Genomic DNA, 26,501 nt, shown 5'->3' with positions numbered 1-26,501 from the left:
AAACCGGCCAAGTGCGAGTTGGACTTGCGCACGAAGGGTTAAGAATAAGAATAAGAATAAGAAATATTTATTAGCACAAAAAAAAAAGTACCATTACGCAAAAAACGGCAAAAAAATCACGTTTGTTGTATGGGAGCCCCCCTTAAATATTCATTTTATTCTGTTTTTAGTATTTGTTGCTATAGCGGCAACAGAAATACACCATCTGTGAAAATTTCAACTGTCTAGCTATCACGATTCATGAGATACAGCCTGGTGACAGACGGACAGCGGAGACTTAGTAATAGGGTCCCGTTTTTACCCTTTGGGTACGGAACCCTAATTACCCACTATTCAACCTAAAACGACTTATTACAACAAATTTAAACTTAATTTAATTTTAATATAATTACCGACTGAATACTACTCAAACCAAGTTACTTTCGTTAGAGTAAGTAACTATAACTTCTTGTAATTGTCCTACTAATCTCTTTAACTTCAATTAAATTAAACAGCAGGACTGATTGTGTTTTCCAAATATTTTATCCCTTAAATTTTGCGAGTGTCCATACCCTTTAGGTATTTTTATAATTACTAAATACATATGGATTCCATGATTCCAAGGATAATTATTTTCCCTGAGGAACTCATGTAGGTGACCTAGGACCTAGCTAGGCTATTGTACTGACTGTAGTATCGAGGTTAGAAATGTCACCCCATGTCGGTGCAGGTCGATCGTGTCTGCCTCGCCTACCGGCGGCGCGACGTCGCGACGCCGTTTCAACCCCAATGCAATCTACTTACAATTACTCACCCCGCGAGGATTACTCATCCGATATTAAATTGTTTAACGTTGCTTTAGCGAAACTTCAGGATGCACTGAACGTGAACTGCAATTAAGAGATGAGGCAGCTCTTTACACGAACTGTCTTGTTGTCTGAGTTGTTGGAACTTCTTATGGCTCGTATCGTAGTTAATAATTTGCCACATCATTGTTTATCAAAAAATGAAACAAGCGGCATAATTTTACTTTGTAGTATGTACTTAAATTATAAAAGGTACTGTACCTAAACCTACCAAATTTAGGTGGCAGTAGCATAAAACCATAAACTGGCGTTAATCGGGTTAATTTTATCTAAAAGGATATGGAAATAACAGGTAATTAAGATAGGCGAAGGAGGGCAGGGTTGTTGGCACAAGTCTCATGGTAATTCGCTCAGGGGCTCGGGGAATTGGAACAGTCGACGACCGGGAGTTGGGGCCTTGACACAAGTTTCACTCTAGTTGACACGTAACTAGCAACAACCGCTTACCACGAGTGCCCAAAACTTAAAGCTTAATTTATAATGTCGTGATACAATTTAGGAATTTTGAAACTGTGCATCGTAAACACGAATTAAAACTTTTGTGACAATGCGTCAGTAATTTTACGGATTAATAACAAAAAGTCTCCTACCTGCGTATAAGGTGCGCATTACCGACTATTGTTGTTAAAGGAAGCCATTCAAGTCTGTTGAATACGTGTAAGCGGTCAGGTAGCGTGTGTAAAATTCGATGCGAGGCTCGACAGATTATCTCGGCTTAACATTCCGGAGCAATGTGGGTCCCAGGAATCGTCGATATGGTACAAAGCTTTTTTGATTATAAAACGATAGTGCCCGCGTCCAATTCACCCAATAAAAAGCATGCGGGCGCGGACAGGGAGCTGAACTAGTATGGCACGGCCATGCGACTCCGATGTCGCCGTAATTATTCGGAATTACGAAGCTTTAATGCATTAATGTTGACTATTGTGGGGCGGTCGGCTGCGTGTTCCAAGCCCGAGGGGAGCGTGTGCATTATTGCCCCTACATTGATATTCACTTTATGCAATTAAATAATACATATTACAAAATAGGAAATGTGTACACAAACGACAATCTAATATGATCTAAAGGAAAGTATTAGTAGAAATTCTAACAGGAAATGACTATCTAAGACTACATTTCCGACCGCTGCAATTTCCAACTTTAAGGGGTGTAAATAGGTACATGTCCAAGGTTTAAAACTCAAATCCTAAGTAATTAAAGCAATGGCAAATAGGTGATTGTACCTAAATAAGAGCTCCAAAGTTCCAAACACCCTGATATCCGCGTTATACGATATCCAGTCGCAATTGGATCGTAAACACGCGAAACAAATTGGATTGGGAAACCCAAGGAGTTAGGTACACTAGCTACATTGTAGGAATAGGAACTACTGGGTGCATTATGAGCGAAAGGGTATTTTTGGCTTAGCTGGCACTTCCTAGTTAGTTAGGTGTGCAATGATTTAACTCCAATAGCTGTTTTAGGGTTTACGACTCGCAGTAAAAGGCGACGTAAAATTTATAAAAAGTGGGGCCTAATTGTGTAAACAATAGCGGCCTACGGCAGTAAGATTAATCGGATATATGTAAACACAACTCGCGAATGTTAGTAAATGTGAGACTATTATTTGACATAGGTACTAATCGCAGTTTGCAATTATGATTATGACAATACAGCAAGTGCTAGCTCCTAGCTCGGGCAATGCATGGTAATGACTTATTTAGCTAACAGCGCATCATAAGAAATGTTTACGTCCCTCCTGAGGGCCTACCGCGAACCACGTTCGACGTTTTGCCTCCCTGTCACACTTACGTACGAATTTAAAAGTGCGACAGAGGGGCAACACGTCGAACGTGGTACGCGGTTAGGCCCTCTGATACCAAATCTTTAACATTTACATTTTGGGTTCATTTACATATTCCTGATACTCCATAAGTTTTGGATGTCTAAAGTTTTTTATTCCTTAGATTAATTTTGTGTTTATTTTTGGGATACCGTAATTGTACACTATTCGTTCTCAGCGATTATGTTGAGAAGTTCTTAATGTTTATTTTAAGTACTGTTTTCTTTTGATCTTTCTTTTCTTTAATTTCACTTATGCTTATGATGAAATATTGTAATGGATAGGTATCGCTATTACTCCCCTCCTACCTAACGGTTGCTAATTTATCATTTTAATATGCAGGTAGGAAATATGCTAATAATTAATGCAGACATGCAAGTATGCGGGCAATCGGGCATACCCTTACAAGTACCTACGCATTGCTATTGAAGACGTACCATAGTAGACGTGTGGACGTATATTCTCATTAGTTAGAGTGCGGTGCAAGACTGCAAGTCTTAATCTTGGGTAGCTAGTGCAACGTGAGCTTTTAACTATTCGTTATCCAAGAGCTCTTTTATACTAGTTGTTTCGAGCCATCGACTCCATCGTGCGATTTTTATGACAACCCAACAGACAAGTATAAGTAATACAGGCACAGACTAGATGTCGCAAGGGGACAATCGCAAGTCGGATCGATTACGGCGGCCACTGCGCGGTTTGTGTTTGTAACGCGCGGCACGCACCGCGCCAAACAATCTACAACGTGCATGACTGTTGTTACATATTCATTAATTAACACATCTACTTATATCTATCGACACCTGAAGGTTGTAGTGTATTTACAAGGAATTTATATTCGCGCACTGGGGGCCGATTTTTGAATTTCCACCGCTCGATTTCGTGTATTTCGTTCAATAATAGGTATCTCCACTACTAGGCATTTGAATTCTACTAATAGAATAGAAAACGAGTGCGGTCAATACCACTAGATTCCCAATTTCTGTCGCTCGTATTTAAAAAATTAGCATTTCGTCGTTTTCCACCGATTTTCGAGTGACGAAATCGAGCGATCGAAATTCAAAAATCGCCCTCCTGGCTGAACATAAGGTATATGATGGGATTAATGGGTCATTTGGTTTCAGGTGCCAAACAAGATTTAATCATCTTTTAACGATAGTCTATCGTTAGATAGTTATGGCTCTGAGAGCAATTTAACTGATACTTGTACTTAATAATCTATAATTTGACTCCAATTAAATAGAAGATTAATTATTCAATGCCTGAAAATTGCGTGAATTCTGAAATCTGAAGTAAGTAAGACTTACTAAATTATTAATTAAGCGATTACAAAAATGAAACCATATTACTAATAATAATTAACCATTTGTATTAAACAAATTAAGTACTTATTGTAGTTTCTCTATTACAACAAATCGCAATTTGTTTGCAATACACTTGAAACAGGTTCCTGAAAACAGTTATACGATTTGCCTCTACGGTGCTTCCGATCCATGCTCCGTGCGTATAAACACTCGCAATCTGGAGCTATGACGCAGTCGCTGCTTTTACTGAATATTTAAGCATATATTATTATCTTTATAGCTCATGCGATCAAATATTCACATCAAATTGAAGAGCGTCAGATAAAAAATCTGGAACAGCTTTTATTTACCTACGCGATGCCCATTCGTCCTACAGAAGTAAAGGGATCTATAAATGTTTTATAACTTTCATAAGTTTTTTATATTCTGTATTTGAATAAAAGACGATTCATCATCCCATTCATAAATTTAACACACTAGCTCTTGTCGATAGACAAATTGCCAATCACGTTGCTTCTCAGCTATTGTTTCTAGTTCCTAATACGATCTTACATTAACCGTATCTTTAGCTTGATCTACTTACTTATAAACACGTCATGGATTTCCTGTGCACCTCGCTCCTTCTATTATGTTTTTATTTTTCCCTCAATTATGACTTTTATGTAATCGTCATATGGTATCAGATACCTACTACAGGCACTTCGAATCTCAGTCGTCTCTTCTCTCGTACGAAATCTAATACGTTTACTCGTCAAAAATGAATGACAAACCAACTGACCTACTGGTGTACATGAAGGTGATGTACATATATGAAGACTTATTACACTGCATAACAATAGTAAGACGCAGTAAAGGGCCTCCATATTGATGTTGAATGATACGTCAGCGTTAAATATTTAAATATGGGTATCTTTATGCCGCTTGCGCCTCTGGCATAATAACAAATGGCTGCCGCATTCCATGCCCCACTCCGTTAATTACCAGTTTTATTAAATCGTTGCACGATAAAGTTAAACCGAGCGCCTCATGTACGATTAAACAAACAGTGTACTGTGATGCATTAGGTACACGATGAGCAACTCTCATTGTGTAGGGCAGTAGCTTGTCTCGTTCCAGATAACTGGAGATGTTGAAGGGATCATATGTGGATGCTTTGACGCAGTGTTAGTGTACGATCTAACTTATCAATATGCAATGCAACGTAAGCTCATCTGAATGTACCTTTGCTAACACAGTCATAATGTTTAATATTATTTCTACATATGTATGTGCACAGGATCCTTAATGCTCAATACTCGATGCACGTAAACAAAAGCCGATCGGGCATTCAAAAGAATTCCGTTGCGAAATCAAAAGTCAAATCTCTAGGGTTGAAAACATTAAAAAAATGTGGGGTTAAATCTAGGGTCTAATCTAAAAAGGGAATGGCGTGAAACAGTTACATGTTAACATGGAAAGGGTTTAATTGTTTCTGTTTCCGTGTATGAGTAGGTAACCCTTTTTAAACTTAACAGTATCGTCGCCCTCAATCTCTGCAACAAAAATGTAATCATTTGAAACATACCTAATGGGAGTAATGGGCTATCCGCATACATGATATGGAAGGCATTGTTTTTGTTTCGGCGTATGACCAGACAAGCTTACCTATATCATATAATGCGGCATCAGTTTGTAGCGAAAAGTGACCTTAAGTATTCCTCCTAAGATCCTTTCTCCCACCTTATTGTTAACTGCAGTATGGTGTATTTTCCCATGTATTGTTTACTGACGTGTCGTCTCCATTGTTCCAGTGGCCTCAACTTCCAGGATCTGATCGTGCGACAGGGCGCCATCGACTCGCCGCCCAAGACCCCCTTCATCCTCGGCTTCGAGTGCGCGGGAGAGATCGAACAGGTCGGCGAGGGTGTCACCAACTTCAAGGTACGATTTTGCTTCGGGTAGTCCGAATATATCTTTTATATTGTTTACTGAATAGTGCCCAACTGTCGGGGCTTATATTTCTTTCTTTCCCGGGTCATATTAAGCAGGCAGAAAAAAAAAATCTGTTTTCGGAAATTGTAAGCCTAATAAATTAAAATTTATTTTCTAATGATTATGACTCGTATTTCGGCTAAAACCGACGTATGTAGCCTGGTTAAAATTTGTGTGCATTACTAAAAGTCTATTACTAAAAGCTGAGGCAAATTGAGTTTCTATGTCTTCAGAGGCCGTTAAATACAGCAGTCTTGGTGCACCATGGAGCTATCTATGGTTTCCGTACTACATTTTATTATTATTAATGCGTCTTAATGGGTATATTTATAATGATGGGCATATAATGGATGTACGCATACCTTAATAATATTTACTTAACGTCAATTATCATACACCACGCCCTTTTGTGTCGCCGCAGTCGACCAATAAAAATGACTTAAGCAAGCAGATTAAACCAAGTTGTTAACCTAATACTTAAGGCTCAGCAAATAACTCAGTAAATTTAATGTTAATTACCTAACGAACACTTACCAAGGTAAGCAAATCGATGAAAGCAAATAACACGTTTCTATTCTTAATATGTACAATGCATGAACAACGTATTCAAAGACAAGTAATTAAAAAACAACTAAAGTGAAATGTTCAAACTGAGTCGCGTCCTCTTAATTGTTGTACCTGCTTAGAATTGCGCTACCACTCGCCACTTAGCGATGTATCAGACCCAGAATTTATATAGCACTTTTACCTCCGCAGTCTTAGTATCCAAGCTATGTATCTTAGGAAGTTAAAACAGAAGAAACATGCTTAAAGGTGTCAGATAGAGCTAGCTAATGCGTTATCATCTGCCACGACTGGCACGACTGCCACAATGAAATCATATTAATATGCAGCACAACTCAACAATATAACTTAATTCCTACCGGCTTGCTTATTTTAATAAATTCCAGCATGATAGAGCGGCTTGCCTTACGATTCGTAAGGCGTAAATTACGAACTATGCCAATCTGTTTTGTTGCCTTGTCTCTCGTCCAGCGATCGCCACGCGTGGGGGACTACACTTGCATATTTACTCCAAGTCGGTGATTAATCGAAATCAATAAGCATACTAATACCCCTTAACACCACCTAATTAGTTGTGCTAGGTATTTATTTGTAACTCTGTAGTCAAGTCGTTATGGCTTTTACCTAGGAATTATTTTTCTCATTGCACGACCCACGAAACGATGGCCACGATCACAAGTTTCGCTCACTTTATTATTTCTTAAACTGGTGGCAGCAAATGAAGAATTAGTTCCGCATTTTGGTTACGAGTATTTGTTTTGCGTAATAAAGCATAAAGAAGTCGATATCTATATCAATATAAGCAACCTCGTTTTAAACAAATATTTTGTCGGTTTTTCTAATTCAAAGGCGTAATTAGGTTGGTATCTGTATATTCTTAATTGGGAATGTTTTGTATAAGTTAATACTGCAATCAAATATCCAACAATTGTTTGAATATTCGGCAGCAATTTATCCGACGCAGGAAACCTTTTCCTCGCATGATAACTGATAAATACCTAACCTAAATTCTCTCTTGTAATTCTGAATCAATTAATTAACAGTAAAACTAAAATACATAATTGGGAAAATAACAGGATGGCCGAAGATAATATCAATGTTAGCGGCAGCGGACATGGATATCAATTAAAACGTTAGTGCAGCCTATGTTTTAAGATTTTATCTATATACTTGGTCGTTATGGTAGCTATGATACCGTCAATTTCACGCTAACACGTTAACACTAGAAGTTGTTGTGAACATTAAAAGTGAATTATGTTTTACATCATATTAATGTGATTATCTTACTCAGTGAGATATGTTAGATGCAACTAGAAACCTACTTATAAATCGGGTTATGCGTGTAACTTAAAAATACAGGCAATTAGTGGTTAAAATGTGTCTTCGGTTTTCGAAACCTTTTCGCGGTAAATGGTTTATTCTTTTTCAACAACGCACGTACAGTGTAGGTACCAATAACTATTTACGTATCGCAAAATTCTAAAAGGATAAAACATCAGTTAAAATTTATATTTTCTCTCTCACCGAATGTTCACTTGATTTACTTTCGTATACGTGAAAATTGCTAACTTGTTCGATAGTAAGTTTTACAATAAAATAATTGACGTTGTGTTGTAACGATATTTTGTGTTTTGTCCAGGTCGGCGACCAAGTGGTGGCCCTGCCGGAGTACAAAGCCTGGGCAGAGCTGGTATCAGTTCCCGCACAGTATGTGTACGCGCTGCCCGCCGGCATGACGCCGCTGGACGCCGTCGCCGTCACTACCAACTACGTGGTGGCGTATCTGCTGCTCTTCGAGATGGCTAATCTAGCGCCTGGCAAGAGCCTGCTCGTGCACTCTGCCGGCGGCGGTGTGGTAAGTTCACATTTCTCTACGTTTAGAGAGGCGATTATTGACAAATTAAGTCATGAATATTTGTGCACAGTCCGGAAGCCTAATAATTTACGCTCACTACCTTGGGATGCTTACGACTAACTTCAGGAGTGATAGTTCACAGGACTAATAAAAACAAATATAACATACATAGTTAATCGTCTGCAATTCGCAATCGTCGAAATTTCTCTCTATCCTAGCTCCTCTTATCTATAATCTATACTACGCTTTGCGTCTTTCTACCTTAACGGAGGTTAGCTAGGTTTACCGTTTCCTAAGATTAGGCACCAGATTGGCAAACATCCCGCTGTTGCAATCGAGAGTAGCTAGCGCAGCGATTAGATTTAGCTGCGTTTAAGTTTGATTGCCACTAATGTACTTATAGTAGGATAGCTATTATTATTTTAAAATATTCTCATTTATAAAAGATCTAAGCCATTTTCGAACAGTAGAAGAACAAACTAATCTATCTTAACAAATACAAAACAGAGATTAAAAAGATTCCCGTCAGATGTTTAACTTTGCATTGTTACCTACGTCTTCAAAGCTCGGTAGCAACATTTTAAATCTTCCGAGAACTGTCGGCGCGTATGTGAACTTCATAATAGCTGTGCAAACAATCCAACTAGTTCTCTAATTGCTGCTCTAAATTGGGTGAAAAAACTCTGCTTGCTTAGGAATCTCACCGTTTCCGCCCAAGACGTCACTCAACCCTTCGCGTCAATGACCTTAACCGCGAAAGGCTAACTTTGGGTGGGGTCCAAATGGTCCAATCAATTACTAAGTCTGTCCAATAGAGGTATCAATTTAAAACCAACGGCAATACACTTAATGGGTTTACAAAGGGAGATGCCGTAGAAACATCTTCTCTTCCATAATTGTCCCCTGCCGGTCGCATATTATGAACCACTTTATACGGAGTGTCAATTACGCCGTGATTCGATTAGGCTGAAAATGAGAATTCAATTGCGAACGTTGCGGAACGCTCTCACCCGTATGGCGAGGACCATGCTGTATAATGAGCTATAGTTGGTCAAGCAAATCTTGTCAGTAGAAAAAGGTGGCACATTTAAAAAACGTAGGCGAGAAGGGTTATCGTCCCATAGAAAATTTGAATTTCGCACCTTTTTCTACTGACAAGATTTGCTTGACCAACTATATATATACGCTTTCCCACACGGTATGAAATACATTTATTTTATTGTAATGTAGTGACTCAAATAATTTCTAGTCCAAAAAATTCCTTCCCCCTTGTTTACTGTTGTCTTATGGTATAGTTTGCCAAAGGACTGTCTCATTTCAAACATAGACAAAGAGAATTATACTATATTTGTCTTACACTAGTACTAGCACCCAAAAGAAAAGGATGAGAACAGATTTTTTTGTTCTTATTTACTGACAATTTGGTTTGACCAACTATATTTTGGCGATTCCACCATTTCAGTATGGTTTCGGCGGTTACCACAAATGTCAGTGTGCCCTCTTACCCTGTGCAATAGTGGCTGGATCCAACCACCTACCTCTTAGATAAAATTTAAAGTGATCGGGTAATAATTGAGTTTTGTACCGACAGGGGCAAGCAGTAGCCCAACTGGCGAAGACTGTGGACAACGTGACGGTGTTCGGCGTGTGCTCGAAGACCAAGCACGAGGCCTTAAAGGCCAACAATAACAACATTGATCATCTACTCGAGCGCGGCAGCGACTACACCAGCGAAGTCAGGAAGTGAGTATTGAATTGAGTATTGCTTTGATTTCGAACAAGCGACTTGACTAGCGAATCTTGAAACAGAAAGAATCACCGGTCAGTGTGTAAACTCCTGAAATCGTGTTAACCAAGCTGCATGTATTCGTATGAATATGTAGGTATATTAAAGTTTCATCTACTTAAATATCTCTTTAGTCATCATTTACTGATTCTCTCTAAGGTAGTTATCGGAAAAAAAATGCCGACTTAAAAACTAACTTATTTGTTACAAGATTTTTCTTTGTAGCCGTGTTATAAATATATCAACTACCTACACTTTGTCCACGAATTCGTCTGCGTAAAATGAAAATTTTCGTAATAAAGCCATTCTATACGTTCTTTCCCGGGACTCGACCTATCCCCCGACATAGTTTCATCGAAAAGCGTAAGAGGTAGGTACCAGACAGACAGAGCTACTTTCGCATTTATAATACTAGAAGGTACCTATCATGCTTTCTCACTTACTTAATCGTAACATATTTTCAATATTGAACGTATTAACAATGTATTAAAATTTCTGAATCACGCTATGCGTTAGTGAATTCTAAAAATGAAGGGATGAAACATAGGCGCTAAAAATAATAACGAGCTCAGCGGCCCTTCATCTACCTAATCCCTTGTTTGTGTTAGCGCGACGCGGGATTTATTTAATATCAGACACCATCCAACTCTTAGCTGTTTCGATAGCGTTTTAAATCGCATTAAAATATTGTTATGTATAGGTTTAAAAAATCGTTTCATATTTCACATATTTTGGGATAACAAAATTTTATATTAGTGATAAATTTTGTCAATTTTTTAGCCACTTTCATTTAAAGGATGTCTAAGACATGATACTCGTAATTTAATTGCGTGTGACTCTGTTACCGCTTCCGAGCTAATAAGCCGAATTGTTCTCGATCTCAGGCTTTGTTAATTGGTGTTTATTACAGTTACATTATTTCAAGCGCAGCCTGGCTCGTGTGTCGAATACCACCAATTTATCTTGACCCCCTCCCGCTCCACGCCTCACACATTCGGATAGTCGAGAGGACGCGCCCGCGGTAAAGTCAAGGTCCAATCATATTGGACTTACTACACGTTAATTGTTCCGTTTATAACCCGCTCCTTAGGGCAGCTGCTTCTTAACAACCGCGGCATTTAATTCTTGTAAATAGAAAAAGATATTTTTACATCTGGTAAGCTCTTTAAAGCGTAAACAAGCCGCACCGCACAAGTTCAATGGATGTAAATAAACCGATATCTACTAGAGCTGTCCGTTGCTGAGGTAAATGGATATTGCCGTAGTTATTTGAGCCAGAACATTAATATTCGTAATGGCTGCTTTCACTCAGTCGGGACGTTGAAATGGAGTCTCAGACTAGATATCAAAAAGTGCATAGAAATCAGGCTTTTTAAACTAGTCAATGGTGTATTAAATCGCGAATCAAATCATCTTTCGATTATGCGTACTAAGTTGACTTTAATTCATATTTAGTTCTAGTAGCAATAGTATACTTAACAGTGTTGTGTTGTATCAGGATCACCCCAGATGGCGTGGACATCGTCCTGGACTGCCTGTGCGGAGAAGAGTGCAACCGCGGATACTCACTGCTCAAGCCCATGGGCCGGTACATCCTCTACGGTAAGAATACTCCTTAAATGTATATACCTACTCTATTAGGATTCACCACACTGAAACAAAAAGCACGACACGGCGTTAATGCAACGAGCTATTTTAGTGTGGGCTCTTTTGAGATCAATAAAATAATTGCATGATACTTCTGTTTCGCTGTTTTTGGTTTATTTGCATTATTTAATTTAGCTAGGCTAAATTAATTGGTAATAAACTTGTGATTTACACACATTTTTCAAAAGTATATACCACCTACGTTAATGACTTTCTCAGTTTGAAAATGTTTTAATCTAAATCATATAACGGATAATTTTATCTCAGGATCGTCCAACATCGTGACCGGCGAGACGAAGAGTTTCTTCAGTGCTGCGCGTGCTGTGAGTAGCTATTCTGAGTATTCTGATACCTATCAATTAGGTAATACAAGTCACACAGTCACACAGCATAAAGACAAAGACAGTAACCTCGCCACGCTTTAAGCTATGCGCGGTCGACGTTCAAATCTCGGGCGCAGCAACTGCTTGTCCTTACTAATCCAAGTTAATCCAGAGCTTCTACGTTAATCGTCACATGGTTTTTGTGTTAAGTTTGTGTGCGTACAGTCATTGGAAATTAGACTTAATACTCTATTTAAATCTTCTCTATCAGCTGACATCCGTAACTGCAATCTGCTATATCAACGAACTGGGCTGTACCTATATCAATAAATTAATTGACGTAGGTATTTAATTTGCGTCGTGTTTTATAACGAAGTAATGAGGAGGTGGTACAGTCAGCAGCAGAAGTTGCTAAGCGGGCGAGGTGTTCAAAATGATCTTGACGCGACTTTATTGTTAAGAGAATAAGAGCGTGTCAAGGTAATTTTGAACACCTCGCCCGCTTAGCAACTTCTGCTGCTGTACAGTCAGCAGAAGTTGCTAAGCATATGTCATCGAATAAGATTTATTGACATCCATCCGCGAACATCGCGATACGATAGTTACCGATGTTTGATCATCAGTGCGTTAACTATTATAAGTATTCTGTCAGCTAAAGCACTCTATCACTTCTTCATTATATTCCTCCAACAAAAAACATCAAACGCGAGTCACTCTATTCACATTAGGAAGGTATAAAACATGATCAATAAAATATATTTGCTATTTTAGGGGATCCCGTATTTAAGGAATGTGATGTTTTCCTAATCTGGTATTTCGGGGAGGAATGACACAAACTTGATGGCATTTCCGCAGCATAAAAAACTACCTATCTTCAGTCGAGTAAATCTCAAATAGTAGATAATCGTCGTAGATTTATCCGTCGTAGAAGTATTACTATTTAACCTACCTACTTAATTTAAAATTTGCATTGGGTACGGTCTTGGTGGCTCAGACGGTAGAGCACTGTACTAGTGATCCAGTGGTTCGTGGGTTCAAGTCCTACTCAAGACAGTGAATTTTTCCACTTTTAATTTATTTCTGAGCTTAAAATTTGGAGTCAAAATGAGTTATCGTATTGTGCAAGCACGCAGTTCTCGACTGGGACTGCTGTGCTAATTCACTTATTCGTAACTTCTCCAAGTGTAAGTTATCTCGGAACATTTTCCGAACTTCGGATATTCCTAATTCCGTTTATTATCCGCAAAGACCCGAAGTTGGAGCTTCCGCTGTAATGTATCAGCCGTAACCACAGACAATGTATCCTTATCGTACGTAACGAAACGAACTTATTAAGGACATCATTGAATTTATGTTGAGTTTGGTTCTTGTTTTCACCTCTAATATGTACCCAAATTTAATAAGACGCTGTATTACTTCCTAGTAGGTACTTTTTGATTCTCAAGTAGCAAGTATTTCCTATTGTCAGTTTAATTTTGCAGTAATTAACCACAATACTGCCATATGAGTGGGTTTTGCGGTTACGCCAAACTTATGCTGTACGATATACGTGGGTGCCAAGGAACTTACACCTAATACTAAGATAACACATGTTGATATAGGACGTTATGAGACCGTTGGTCCTAACCACTACTTACGTGTTACAATACAAGCCTAGCGATCTGAAACCTTCTATAAAGTGCACCCTGCACAATCTATACATAGGTGTGTAATAGAATTTTAACCAAAATATTTAAAGCTTTGATTAAGAAAGTTTTGCCAAACCTTACAATGTAGGTTTTTTTTATTGAAGAATAAGTAGGTAATTCAAGTTCTGTAAAACAAAATATTATGATACGAAGCTCACAAAAGCTCATGCAATCATAAAATGGCGTTTTATAAGATACTTATGAAGTATGGTTATCATTTGTGCACATTGCGTTAGTATTAGTGGTATATTACCGCACGTAGGTATAGATAGTAATCTGCTTGTTCTGCCAGCATTGAAGCTCGAGCCCTGTTATTATCAGTCGTCAGTGCGAGCGTCAGACTACTCAGACTAAAATAAAATCGGATATCTCTGTATCTACTCGCCCATTAAAATTCCGCGTTCATAGCTTAGCCTCCATTGATGTTATCAAATGCGCAGTTGCGTGGTACACTTTACTTTCTATGTGGAATATAATTGTCCATAAACTACTAGTTCCTTGACAGTGCCAACTGTTAAGAGCTTTTCGCGATATGGTGGGAGAAAGAGTTCTATGCAATAATTTGTGGACTTGTTGTAGGCTTATCTATATAATAATATCATGGAAAATATACGAACGATACGTTAGATGCCTATAATCTCTTTTATTACGTCAGAAAAAATGAGGTAATCGAAAATCAATGCAAAACCGGTTAGTCAACAAATGTCACAAGTGTATTAGTCAATACAACCCCTCACCCTCTTTTTCCACAATGGTATCCCTTCATATAATAAATTTAGGTCACACCTTTAGGTTAGCTTGGCGTAATTTCCAAGCTGTGAGGTTGCGACTATTAAATTCAGCGCAAAATCGTAGCGGCATTTGATTTATTTTAGTTTAGAAATTATTAAATACATACATTAACGTTAAATATTTGTTTGACAGTGGTGGCAAGTGGACAAGGTGTCCCCGATCAAGCTGTTCGACGAGAACAAGAGCCTGGCGGGCCTGAACCTGCGGCACCTGCTGTTCCAGCACGGCCGCGCCGAGTACGTGCGCCGCGCCGTCGACGCCGTGTTCCAGCTGTGGCTCGACGGGAAGGTCAAGCCGCTGGTCGACTCCACCTGGGCGCTGGAGGATGTAAGTTGGACGAGTTGGGCTGGACCCGTGGCCCCTGCTGTTCCAGCACGGCCGCGCCGAGTACGTGCGCCGCGCCGTCGACGCCGTGTTCCAACTGTGGCTCGACGGGAAGGTCAAGCCGCTGGTCGACTCCACCTGGGCGCTGGAGGATGTAAGTTGGACGAGTTGGGCTGGACCCGTGGCCCCTGCTGTTCCAGCACGGCCGCGCCGAGTACGTGCGCCGCGCCGTCGACGCCGTGTTCCAACTGTGGCTCGACGGGAAGGTCAAGCCGCTGGTCGACTCCACCTGGGCGCTGGAGGATGTAAGTTGGACGAGTTGGGCTGGACCCGTGGCCCCTGCTGTTCCAGCACGGCCGCGCCGCATACGTGCGCCGCGCCGTCGACGCCGTGTTCCAGCTGTGGCTCGACGGGAAGGTCAAGCCGCTGGTCGACTCCACCTGGGCGCTGGAGGATGTAAGTTGGACGAGTTGGGCTGGACCCGTGGCCCCTGCTGTTCCAGCACGGCCGCGCCGAGTACGTGCGCCGCGCCGTCGACGCCGTGTTCCAACTGTGGCTCGACGGGAAGGTCAAGCCGCTGGTCGACTCCACCTGGGCGCTGGAGGATGTAAGTTGGACGAGTTGGGCTGGACCCGTGGCCCCTGCTGTTCCAGCACGGCCGCGCCGAGTACGTGCGCCGCGCCGTCGACGCCGTGTTCCAACTGTGGCTCGACGGGAAGGTCAAGCCGCTGGTCGACTCCACCTGGGCGCTGGAGGATGTAAGTTGGACGAGTTGGGCTGGACCCGTGGCCCCTGCTGTTCCAGCACGGCCGCGCCGAGTACGTGCGCCGCGCCGTCGACGCCGTGTTCCAACTGTGGCTCGACGGGAAGGTCAAGCCGCTGGTCGACTCCACCTGGGCGCTGGAGGATGTAAGTTGGACGAGTTGGGCTGGACCCGTGGCCCCTGCTGTTCCAGCACGGCCGCGCCGCATACGTGCGCCGCGCCGTCGACGCCGTGTTCCAGCTGTGGCTCGACGGGAAGGTCAAGCCGCTGGTCGACTCCACCTGGGCGCTGGAGGATGTAAGTTGGACGAGTTGGGCTGGACCCGTGGCCCCTGCTGTTCCAGCACGGCCGCGCCGAGTACGTGCGCCGCGCCGTCGACGCCGTGTTCCAACTGTGGCTCGACGGGAAGGTCAAGCCGCTGGTCGACTCCACCTGGGCGCTGGAGGATGTAAGTTGGACGAGTTGGGCTGGACCCGTGGCCCCTGCTGTTCCAGCACGGCCGCGCCGAGTACGTGCGCCGCGCCGTCGACGCCGTGTTCCAACTGTGGCTCGACGGGAAGGTCAAGCCGCTGGTCGACTCCACCTGGGCGCTGGAGGATGTAAGTTGGACGAGTTGGGCTGGACCCGTGGCCCCTGCTGTTCCAGCACGGCCGCGCCGAGTACGTGCGCCGCGCCGTCGACGCCGTGTTCCAACTGTGGCTCGACGGGAAGGTCAAGCCGCTGGTCGACTCCACCTGGGCGCTGGAGGATGTAAGTTGGACGAGTTGGGCTGGACCCGTGGCCCCTGCTGTTCCAGCACGGCCGCGCCGAGTACGTGCGCCGCGCCGTCGACGCCGTGTTCCAACTGTGGCTCGACGGGAAGGTCAAGCCGCTGGTCGACTCCACCTGGGCGCTGGAGGATGTAAGTTGGACGAGTTGGGCTGGACCCGTGGCCCCTGCTGTTCCAGCACGGCCGCGCCGAGTACGTGCGCCGCGCCGTCGACGCCGTGTTCCAACTGTGGCTCGACGGGAAGGTCAAGCCGCTGGTCGACTCCACCTGGGCGCTGGAGGATGTAAGTTGGACGAGTTGGGCTGGACCCGTGGCCCCTGCTGTTCCAGCACGGCCGCGCCGAGTACGTGCGCCGCGCCGTCGACGCCGTGTTCCAACTGTGGCTCGACGGGAAGGTCAAGCCGCTGGTCGACTCCACCTGGGCGCTGGAGGATGTAAGTTGGACGAGTTGGGCTGGACCCGTGGCCCCTGCTGTTCCAGCACGGCCGCGCCGAGTACGTGCGCCGCGCCGTCGACGCCGTGTTCCAACTGTGGCTCGACGGGAAGGTCAAGCCGCTGGTCGACTCCACCTGGGCGCTGGAGGATGTAAGTTGGACGAGTTGGGCTGGACCCGTGGCCCCTGCTGTTCCAGCACGGCCGCGCCGAGTACGTGCGCCGCGCCGTCGACGCCGTGTTCCAACTGTGGCTCGACGGGAAGGTCAAGCCGCTGGTCGACTCCACCTGGGCGCTGGAGGATGTAAGTTGGACGAGTTGGGCTGGACCCGTGGCCCCTGCTGTTCCAGCACGGCCGCGCCGCATACGTGCGCCGCGCCGTCGACGCCGTGTTCCAACTGTGGCCTATCCTATTGCCGATACAGTTTATCTTTTCCAACAATTGGAGATCTTCAATTAGATTTTACTTAGGTACCTAATAGCTTAAGATCTTGACTTGTTTTAAAGCATATCCTGAGGACTAAAGCGTCATGAAATTATTTCTAGCTAAGTTTGTTGTCGTAGTACTATGAAATAAAATAGGTATTTTACTCCTACTACCTACCTACCAGTCCTAATTTCGTCTGCCACAATAAAATATATACTTAACATATTGAGCTCACAAGGAAACTTTGCACAGGTCGGCGAAGCCATGCAAAAGATGCACGACCGCAAGAACATCGGCAAGCTTGTGCTCGACCCGTCGCTCGAGCCGAAGCCCAAACCCGCCACGCCCGCCAAGGAGAAGAAGTCCGGCAAGGACAAGAAGCCCGCCAAGGAGAGCTCCGAGGAGAAGAAGGATAAGGAGAAGGAGGAGAAACCCGCCGAGAACGGAGACAAGAACGGTGAGAAAGAGGAGGAGCCCCTCACTAACGGTAACGGCAACAGCGACCAAGGTAGGTCCCCCCGATCCACGGACCGCATGCGTATGCGTAGAGGCTTCGCATCGTTACTAGTATATTATGCGTTTTTTTTGAGTTACGCTTATATTTTAAGTATTTTATACTATCTACGCACGCACTGGCTAAACATGCGTCTCGTTACACTGAGCACGGTCGACAAGATATGCGTACATTTTTCGCCTTATCGAATTAGGTGAAAAAATGTAACATTAACTTTTACGTCGACTGTATTTTTATTTTTATTATTATCTTACAAAAATTCATCTTGGAATTTTTTACGTTATAAGCTTTTAAAGTTTATAAGTTCGTTTATCATGTAGGTAATCTCAGAAAAAATATCATCTAGGGCAATTCTCGTTATTTGATTTCCTTAGCGTTGCCTGAAGTAGATAATTTGCTTGCATATTTTTACTTTTCTAAACTTATCATCTAGATCTGGTAGTAGCCTACGACATAAAAACAACGACTTCATAATGGCCCGCTTAAGACTAGACATCAGGGGGCAAATGACATAGAGGAATTTGTTACTAAACACTGCTCATAATCGGCCTTCCTGGTGAGCTCGTTAGGCATATCGCAGCGCAGCGCGTAACTGATTAAACGAGTTGGGAGCAGCTTTATGTTAATGTTTATACCTAGGTCGAGATGACACCTTCGGTAACTATTCTGATGATCACTCAGCATAACGACCGGTACTTAATATTAAAACATTTCAAACAAACGAGCATGATCAAATCATGTGATTGATATCATACATTCTATGTATTCTTTGGGTACCATTGATTACAATAATTAATATGTATAATTATAGCTCAATAAAAAAGTCAATACTTAGTGAAGACAAAACAATATTTAATCTTACTATTGAAACATTTTTTATTGTAGTATGGCGGAAAAAACTTAGATAATAACCATGATTTAAAAGACTTAAAACGCAGCTTTGCGTAGGTGAACCTAGCGGTCTGTGTCAATAACAAAATGATCGGAAAAACAATCAGACTCCGACCGCCGATCATGTTAATATAACTAGTTTGTAGATAACATAATTATTAGTTTGCAACGTAGGTACTTTAAGTTAGTTTGTATATTTTTTTTATAAAAGTTACTAGCCCTTTTACTCAGTGTGGAATTAAAACTTAAACTGATCTTACTTAAATACTAGTACATTCATAGATTTTGAAAAGTTAATATCACAAAGAAAACATTTGCATATTAAGCTTACCTCTTGAAAACCGTTACTTATCTATTAGACTTTGGCCGTTATGGAATGTAAGACGTTAGTTAGTTCCTACTGTCTTCTTGGTGCGTGACGTGACGTAGGTTTAGCCAGACAGGTCATGAGAAGCCGGGTCGAGGACCTCCATCCATATATTAGACCTAAGATTATGTTTTTTTCTGGAATTGACGGCGCAATACTTAGACATTCTGTCTAGGTAATATATCTGTCCATTTCCGAAGTGAAAACGTAAGTAGGTACTTCTACAATATCATGATTATACCTAATTGTATATTAAGTATATTATGCGTATTTATGCAAGATATTGGCTATCCATGCATTCACTGCCCACAACCCTCTATAGAAAAGATATCAGAGTACCTAATACTTACCGAATGAATCGATGGATTGTGGGCATTGAATTCCATAAAGAATGCAGTTTATAAGGTGATTAAAAACAAAGTAACGAAGCATGGACTTGGTTGTGTAGAGATAAGTTAATAATAATGTGCAACCATATCATCAGTTCTACATTGCCTATTAAGTGAAGAACCCATTAAAAGCCGTTTATTGCGTGATAAAGCTCAATAATTAAATCGTTTAGTTGTAAATATACCTACTTTAGTTATCACAGGCCGAGTAATACTATAAAGCATATTGAAGGATATGTTCATTTAATTATTTTTAGCCTGAGTTGTTTATTAGCAAATACTATCTAAATGCAACGATATAACAGAGTCCTGACCAAGTCCTGACAATCCACAATATTTGATTAGATAGGTATAGATAATTATTTGTTTTAACTTTTCCATCTGTTTTACTAGTTATATTTACTAACTTTTCCGTAATATAAAACACAACAAAATAAATAGTTAGCCGTTTTTTATTGCCATTCTAGTAGCTTCGTTTAGCAGATTATAACACCTAAACTTCATGTAGACTTATCAAATGTTTTTTTCAACTTTGTCTACAGAGTCGAAGGACAAGGAGAAGGAGTCGAGCTGAATTGTCTCCCCCTTGGACAGGACCAGATAAACCACCGCCAATAGATTATTTGATAGTTGGAGCTGTTCGTGTGACGCCGCGCCGCCGCGAGCCGTCGCTCTACGTATACTATGTTGCCTGATGTTTATTATGTTTCGTCTATATGAATAAGCTTGCATACGAGATTGGTCGATGCCTCAGAAGGGAGCATTATAATAACATTGTCTGCGACCCCGCGGAGGATCGACCTGTGTCGTACTCGTTCTTACTTAGTGTTAATCCGTCTATCATTACATTCTTACCTTTTATTTTTACTTCCCGAGTAAATTATTGTACGGTAACGCGATCGGTATAGATACTTCGTATGCGACAGCGAAATTTAAAATAATTATATTTTTTAATCCTTACTCTCAGATTAATTTGGACTAAGTTAGGATCGTTTAAATTTTTCTACGATTATTTTTATAGTTTAACATTTAAGATTTTATTTTTAAGATGAGATATTTTAATCTGCAGTTATTTTGAATGGCTATTATACCTATATGTAAGGTGCAGAGATGCTTAATCTTTATGTATGTTAAGCTTTAATATTTTATTAGTAAATGTTTAAAATGTGGCCCACGAGACCCTCCCGCCCGGGCTCCGCGCGCCGTCGTCTCTACTCTATCGAACGAACCAATGAAAACGTTACGTGTGATATTTTTGTAGTATGCTAGATATTTTGCGGTGTTTTTGAGCTGCCTAAACATTACATTTTTATTTGAGCTCTGATTGCATTTATTTTATATTTTTATACTTGAAATTTTGTAAATCATTTTCTAGTTAAGAAAAGAATTGACAGAATTTATTTAGTATTGCATTCTCGTGAGGCGCGGGGTCCGGCCCGGCTGGCCCAGGCCGGCCCGGTCCGACCCGGTCCGGCCCGGTCCGACCCGGTCCGACGCGGCTGCCCGGCCCGGCCGAGCGCCCGCCTCCCGGGGAGAGCTTGTAATATTTGTAATACCTATCAAATTGTATTTTTGTGGCCGTCTGCAGGGTCTTTGATAACTCGGACGGGATCAAAGCCGTCATTTAAAATGAATGTCATATTTTTATACACGTACTGTGACTATCTCTTTCTAAGAAGCTTTTTATGTATCTTTACACACAAATATCACATATCTAATCACAAAATGCATTTACACGATATAAAATTAGGATAATATTTTGATACAGATATTCACTGCATTTCTTTTTGATATAACCTAGTGTTAATTTATGTACCATAATTTTGTAAGGTTGTAAGTAATGTTTTACCGCCATAATGTACAGTATGGTTCTAAGTATGTGTACCCAGTACTACACGTGTATAGTCGTTGGATTTATAACTGGCCCCGAACGGCTTATCCTTTGTCTATTGTTAAGTAAAACCGCACGTGCAATAAAAATGGTTCGATCACTTTAACCGGTTATTGAATTACAACTATGGAGATTGCAATAAGATTCAAAATTAACAAATGGAAAAATCATTTGCGACTTCTTGTGTGGTCCCTCTACGGTTCCTGAGTGCCGGCGAGTCGAACGCTACAGAACCAGTCTAAAATGTGTCATCGAGATGCGTCAAAGGCGCGTTATCGTAGAGCGCACCTACACTGTTTTATTGAGCGTTAGACTAGCCCGCGCTCAGGTGCCAATTAGAATTACACGAGCCTTTTTTTGCCGGTAGTGGCACGTGCCGTTTTACTTAACAATAGACAGGATTAGCCATTCGGGGCCAGCTACAAATGGAACAACTATATCTCCACTAACATATCATGCATGGGTAGTCAGGAAGCGCCGTGCGCGGCAGTGCTCAAGTGACGTGCCGGCCGCTCTGCCTGCGAGAGACTCGTTAGGATTTTTTATAAACCTTTTACCCTTTAGTAACATTGAGCGAGAGCGAGTCGGCGCGCCGTAGTTGATGTAGAGGTTAGCCAACGGAACGTCCCAACAAAACCTGCCTGTCGGTTGTGAGCTGCGCGAGGCGTCGCTGGATCCAGACTGACTCATTAGCTTTTGTATTTCGACTATATTCACGAAAGATGCTTTGGTTATCGTACGGTGGCTTGGTGCTAGTTTCGTCTTGTATTGTACGCGGATACTCGCTTCAGTGTCTCGGACCAATATCTATTTTTAACCTATTCGTCGCTTTGTGTGTCAAATACCTGCGATTTTCGTGTAATGTAAACATATATCATTATTATTAAATCTTGTGTATATCGACCAGTATAATGGTTTAGATTTATCCTTGGATTTCCTCTGTAAGAATAGCTAACTGAACCGATCACTAGGGAGTGTTGCGGGCGTGGCGGCGGCGCAGAACGTGTCCAAAGTTGTTGTAGGTTAGGTTTGATGCCAATATTTATTGAGAGCAGTCGCGCCGCCGCGCCGCCGCGCCGCCGCGCCGGCAGCCGGCAGCCGGCACCGTCAGAGGCTGGGTCGTTATTGTATTACACATTTATTTTTATAAGGGCGGGCCAGTGTGATATCTATACTATGAAATGGATAAATAAATATGTATGATCTGTAAAAATGCTTACTGGAATCTTTTATTTTATTAGCCCTCCTAATTTTTGGTTAAATATATGATTATATGTATATGTGTAGGTATGCATCTTAATCGGTACAGGTAAATCAGTTTGTGACTGACAAATGGGTTTTAATACAATTTATTTTCAACCTTAGTGCAAACGGTATAAAGTCGATATTTAAGAAGCCGCCTTATATTGTTGCTGACATGTTAATGAATGTACCTTAGGGGTGGTGGTAAGAATCCCGTTCAATTTCGTTGTCCAATGTGCATTGCGTCTCACTCTCATTAAGTTAAATATGAGATTCAAATACACATTGGACCAAGTCTGACCAAGATATTGGGCAGATGGAATACCATCCTAATAATATACACTTTAATAAAGTTACTTTATACGAATAAAGTTACTTTATACGCATTAGTGCAAAATATAAAATCGAATGTAGGTAGGCTTTAAAATGATCTGTCACATACAAGAGGTAGAGTTTCATTAGAACTCTGTCCAAATACTTAAACTTTACTACATATACTTGTGTTTAAAAATTTAAATAACAAACGAAACCGTCAACATCATCTAGTCGAGAGTCGAGAATAGGCCAAAGGTAGTAAAACGTGGTGGCGCCATCTGTTCGAGAATAAAATTTTCTTGATTTCCGAGGCACGTTTTTTCCTTAGACTGTATCCATCTTATACGGAGTTACATAGTCTTTGCTACAAAACAACTACCTACTAAATTACTTATGAAAAATTTGATGTGAACGCCACCTAGCGAAAAAAAATTTTATTTTTATTTTGAAATATATTTTTTTTATAATTTGCACGTTATTATCAAATGTGTGTACAGTCTACTCAAAAATAAGTCCCATATATCTCTATAAGTCAGCGAATTAAGAACCATATATGGGACATATTTTTGAGTGAGTTGTATGCACCCATATTTTTACACTTGACTATAACACAACACACACGTTTACAACACAAGTGCTCTATCTTAGGTAGGGTTAGTCTAAGTATATCCCATAGACGACCGCGTAGGCGTGAATGTGCGGGTTGTGGAACTCACGGGCCGCGAAGTTGTCCCGCTCCGAGTCCCACAGGAACGATTGCGACGCCACGAGGCTCTGCTGCCGCCGCTGGGAGATGGTCACATTCACTATAATTCGGTACCTAGAAAAGGACAAAATTTAATGTACATACAGGGGTCACCTCTCTTTGCATCTGACTCTGATCATATAGTTCCTTCTCTCCAAGGAATAACTTAAAATCAAGTGATAGAAAAAATCGATTAAGTGGATGCTCAAGTAGCTTGATTGTGCATGCACACGCATTAATATGTATGGCATGGCATGTGATTCAAATTTATTAGGTAATTGAAAAGAATAATGTTTCACTTTAGCTAATTTACAAGGTAATGTGGATTCGAATCCTCGTAACTTAACAGCCGTTCACGCTAATACGCGAGCGGTGCGACGTCTTTTATGGGGATTCATACATTACAACACCCATGTGCACGTCTACGTTACTATGCTTCCGGTGTACAGCAATCTAGGCTCGTAAACGTTCGTATTTGACATGCTACTTCAGTCAACCTGTACTTTTTGAACTGACTGACTGAAATAGCATAACACGTTCGCGCGTTTCCGTGAAAATACGATGGTAAAGGATTATGCACTACATCCGTACCTATGTGTGCACCTCACGTGCACCTGGTTTCAAGTACCTAATAATTACGGCGTTCTCATATTACCTATAACTTGTTATCTAAGGCGCTTAGCACACTGGATCCGATTTGCACGTCGCTCCGGTTTGCGAGTGGGATGTCGCTATAATACGCGCATAGCGTTGTCCCGCTCAAACATCGGAGCGAGGTGCGAATCCGATCGAGTGTGCCAAGCGCCTGGCGATTTTATTAAGTTAAATTTAAATTCCTCTTTTTCTTAATCGGTCGGGTAAACTGGCCAGTTCGAATCTACGATTTTAAAATAGAAACCTGTCATAATTTTCTTCTTTCACAGCATTGCGAATGCTTTCAGCCAGGTTAACACACAGCTCGGGAATCACCTTCTCACTGTATTCGACCTCCTCTAGCTCCGGGTCGAGAAGCTGCGCTAGTATTTTCTGGACCTTCTCGACGTTGAATCGCTTTCTTGGGTTTAGCTGATACGTTGGTTGAAACACGCGAACCTGTTTGGGTACAGGCGGCGGCTGATTATCGGTCATTGCGAAGTTTGATCAATAACTAGGTATCCGTTCATAAAGGGGAATTTACACAAGCAAGAGAATATTAATTATTATGATCAAGGGGAGGAGATAAGTTGCAGGTATTAACTTTCAGATATCATTAATTAGGCCATATGCATCGTATAATATGTTTGTGTTGTTATATTAAATACATGAATCTAGTATAACTGGATCGGTTATGAGGGGTGGGGGGAAATGACCGAACGGGATAGTCTTATGTATCTTTCAGTAGGAGTAGCAGAGAAAGCGCTGTTATTGTTTGTCCTTGTCATAGTCTCACATATTTTTTTATTCCTCACCGTAAATTTAGTATGGTTTATGGTGGGCTACAAATTTACTCGACCAATCATATTGTCGCATTACGTATGTTCTGTCGTTCACGGGCGCACGCGTATACGGCGTATAGGTATCTATGTAATGCTAGGTCTATGATTAAATACGTATACTAACAGGCTTAGTTAGACTTCGTTTAGGGCCACTAGGGATACGAAATGAGAATCTTCTATATTCCCCCGACGGCATTGTTGTTTGCGAGCAGGAGATCGAAAAAATCACATATAATGCATAGGTATTAATATATACGACTAACGACCAACTAGATTAAGTAAAATCTTGATTTATGACAAGATACAGTATATAGTTGATCAATAAAATCTTGTCAGTAGAAAAAGGCGGAAAAACTTAAAAAATGTAGGCGCGAAGGGATATCGTCCCATAGAAATTATGAATTTCGCGCCTTTTTCTACTGGCAAGATTTGCTTGACCAACTATATCTATAAAAACTTATGGAAAAAGTCGAAGTCATTAAATGTTTTATTACATTTCTATTTCGTTTGGTCCTTCGAACCGGATATGCATCAGATTGCACGTATAAGGGGAAAAACATTTTTTAAATGTATAAACTATGCAAACTGTAATCGAGAATAATTACATATAGTTGGTCAAACCAAATTGTCAGTAAAAAAGAACAAAAAAAACTATACTCATTCTTTTTTTTTGGGTGCTAGTACTAGTGTAAGACAAAGATAGTATGATTCGCTCTGTCTATGTTTGAAATGAGACAGTCCTTTGACAAACTATACTTGGCCAAGCAAATCTTGTCAGTAGAAAAAGGCGGCAAATTTGAAAAATCGCGGGTTAGCAACACTACGTTTGAATGGGGTTGGCAACTGTCAAAGGTTTGCAGAGATGGCGCCATCATAGCTTGCCCCTTTTTCTATGAGATTTGGCTTAAAGGGCTGGCATCCAGGGCATTAAAAAAACAAAAATTTGACACAATTCTAGGGATTGACAGGGCAAGCTATGCTGGCGCCATCTGCTAAACACTTCGACCGGCCAACCCTATTGTTCAAAAATCTATCTTATCTGTTGAACTGACAATTCATCGTTGTTCCATGTACATTGCTGCTTTTTGTTCGTTTCCTACTTTAGTCATTATTCTGAGGTTTCCTAGGAATACGATACTTTAGTTTGCTTTACATTACTACTGACATATACAGCTTGACAGACTATATATGATGATTATAGCTTCTGCCCGCGACTTCGTCTGCGTGGGATCAGATGATGATGATTGAAATAAAAAATAAACCTATTATGTCCTTCCTCGGGCCTTAAACTATTTCCATGCCAAACTTCATCTAAATCGGTTCAGCGGTTTAAGCGTGAAGAGGTAGTAGACAGACC

At 41.4% G+C, this 26,501-nt stretch overlaps 2 protein-coding genes across 3 annotated transcripts in view; one reads left to right on the top strand and one right to left on the bottom strand.

The window, feature by feature from the left end:
* Nucleotides 1-22,586, top strand: part of LOC134749264 (synaptic vesicle membrane protein VAT-1 homolog-like) — a 37,275-nt gene extending 14,689 nt beyond the window's left edge. Inside the window, exons 2-9 of one of the 2 annotated variants that reach the window (XM_063684157.1) lie at nt 5,765-5,894; nt 8,149-8,364; nt 9,956-10,107; nt 11,649-11,752; nt 12,065-12,120; nt 14,733-14,927; nt 17,568-17,823; nt 20,019-22,586. In XM_063684157.1, the coding sequence (XP_063540227.1) occupies nt 5,765-5,894; nt 8,149-8,364; nt 9,956-10,107; nt 11,649-11,752; nt 12,065-12,120; nt 14,733-14,927; nt 17,568-17,823; nt 20,019-20,050 (1,141 nt within the window). In that variant the 3' untranslated portion in view covers nt 20,051-22,586. Of the gene's footprint in view, nt 1-5,764; nt 5,895-8,148; nt 8,365-9,955; nt 10,108-11,648; nt 11,753-12,064; nt 12,121-14,732; nt 15,945-17,567; nt 17,824-20,018 lie in introns of those variants that run through there. The other variant, XM_063684156.1, reaches the window with a different exon arrangement.
* A 965-nt stretch (nt 22,587-23,551) lies between these two features.
* Nucleotides 23,552-25,408, bottom strand: LOC134749402 (dynein light chain Tctex-type 5-A-like). The gene is made up of 3 exons (XM_063684322.1): nt 25,269-25,408; nt 24,568-24,761; nt 23,552-23,744 (listed from the first exon to the last, which is right to left on the bottom strand). Exons 1-3 carry the CDS (start codon nt 25,338-25,340, stop codon nt 23,579-23,581), a joined length of 432 nt encoding a protein of 143 aa, XP_063540392.1. The 5' UTR covers nt 25,341-25,408; the 3' UTR covers nt 23,552-23,578.
* Nucleotides 25,409-26,501: the final 1,093 nt, after the last annotated feature.

This window comes from Cydia strobilella, chromosome 18 (genome assembly GCF_947568885.1).
Source record: "Cydia strobilella chromosome 18, ilCydStro3.1, whole genome shotgun sequence".
Taxonomy (NCBI): Eukaryota; Metazoa; Arthropoda; class Insecta; order Lepidoptera; family Tortricidae; genus Cydia; species Cydia strobilella.
Note: the sequence above shows the minus strand (reverse complement) of the source record. Positions and strands in the feature narration are given on the sequence as shown.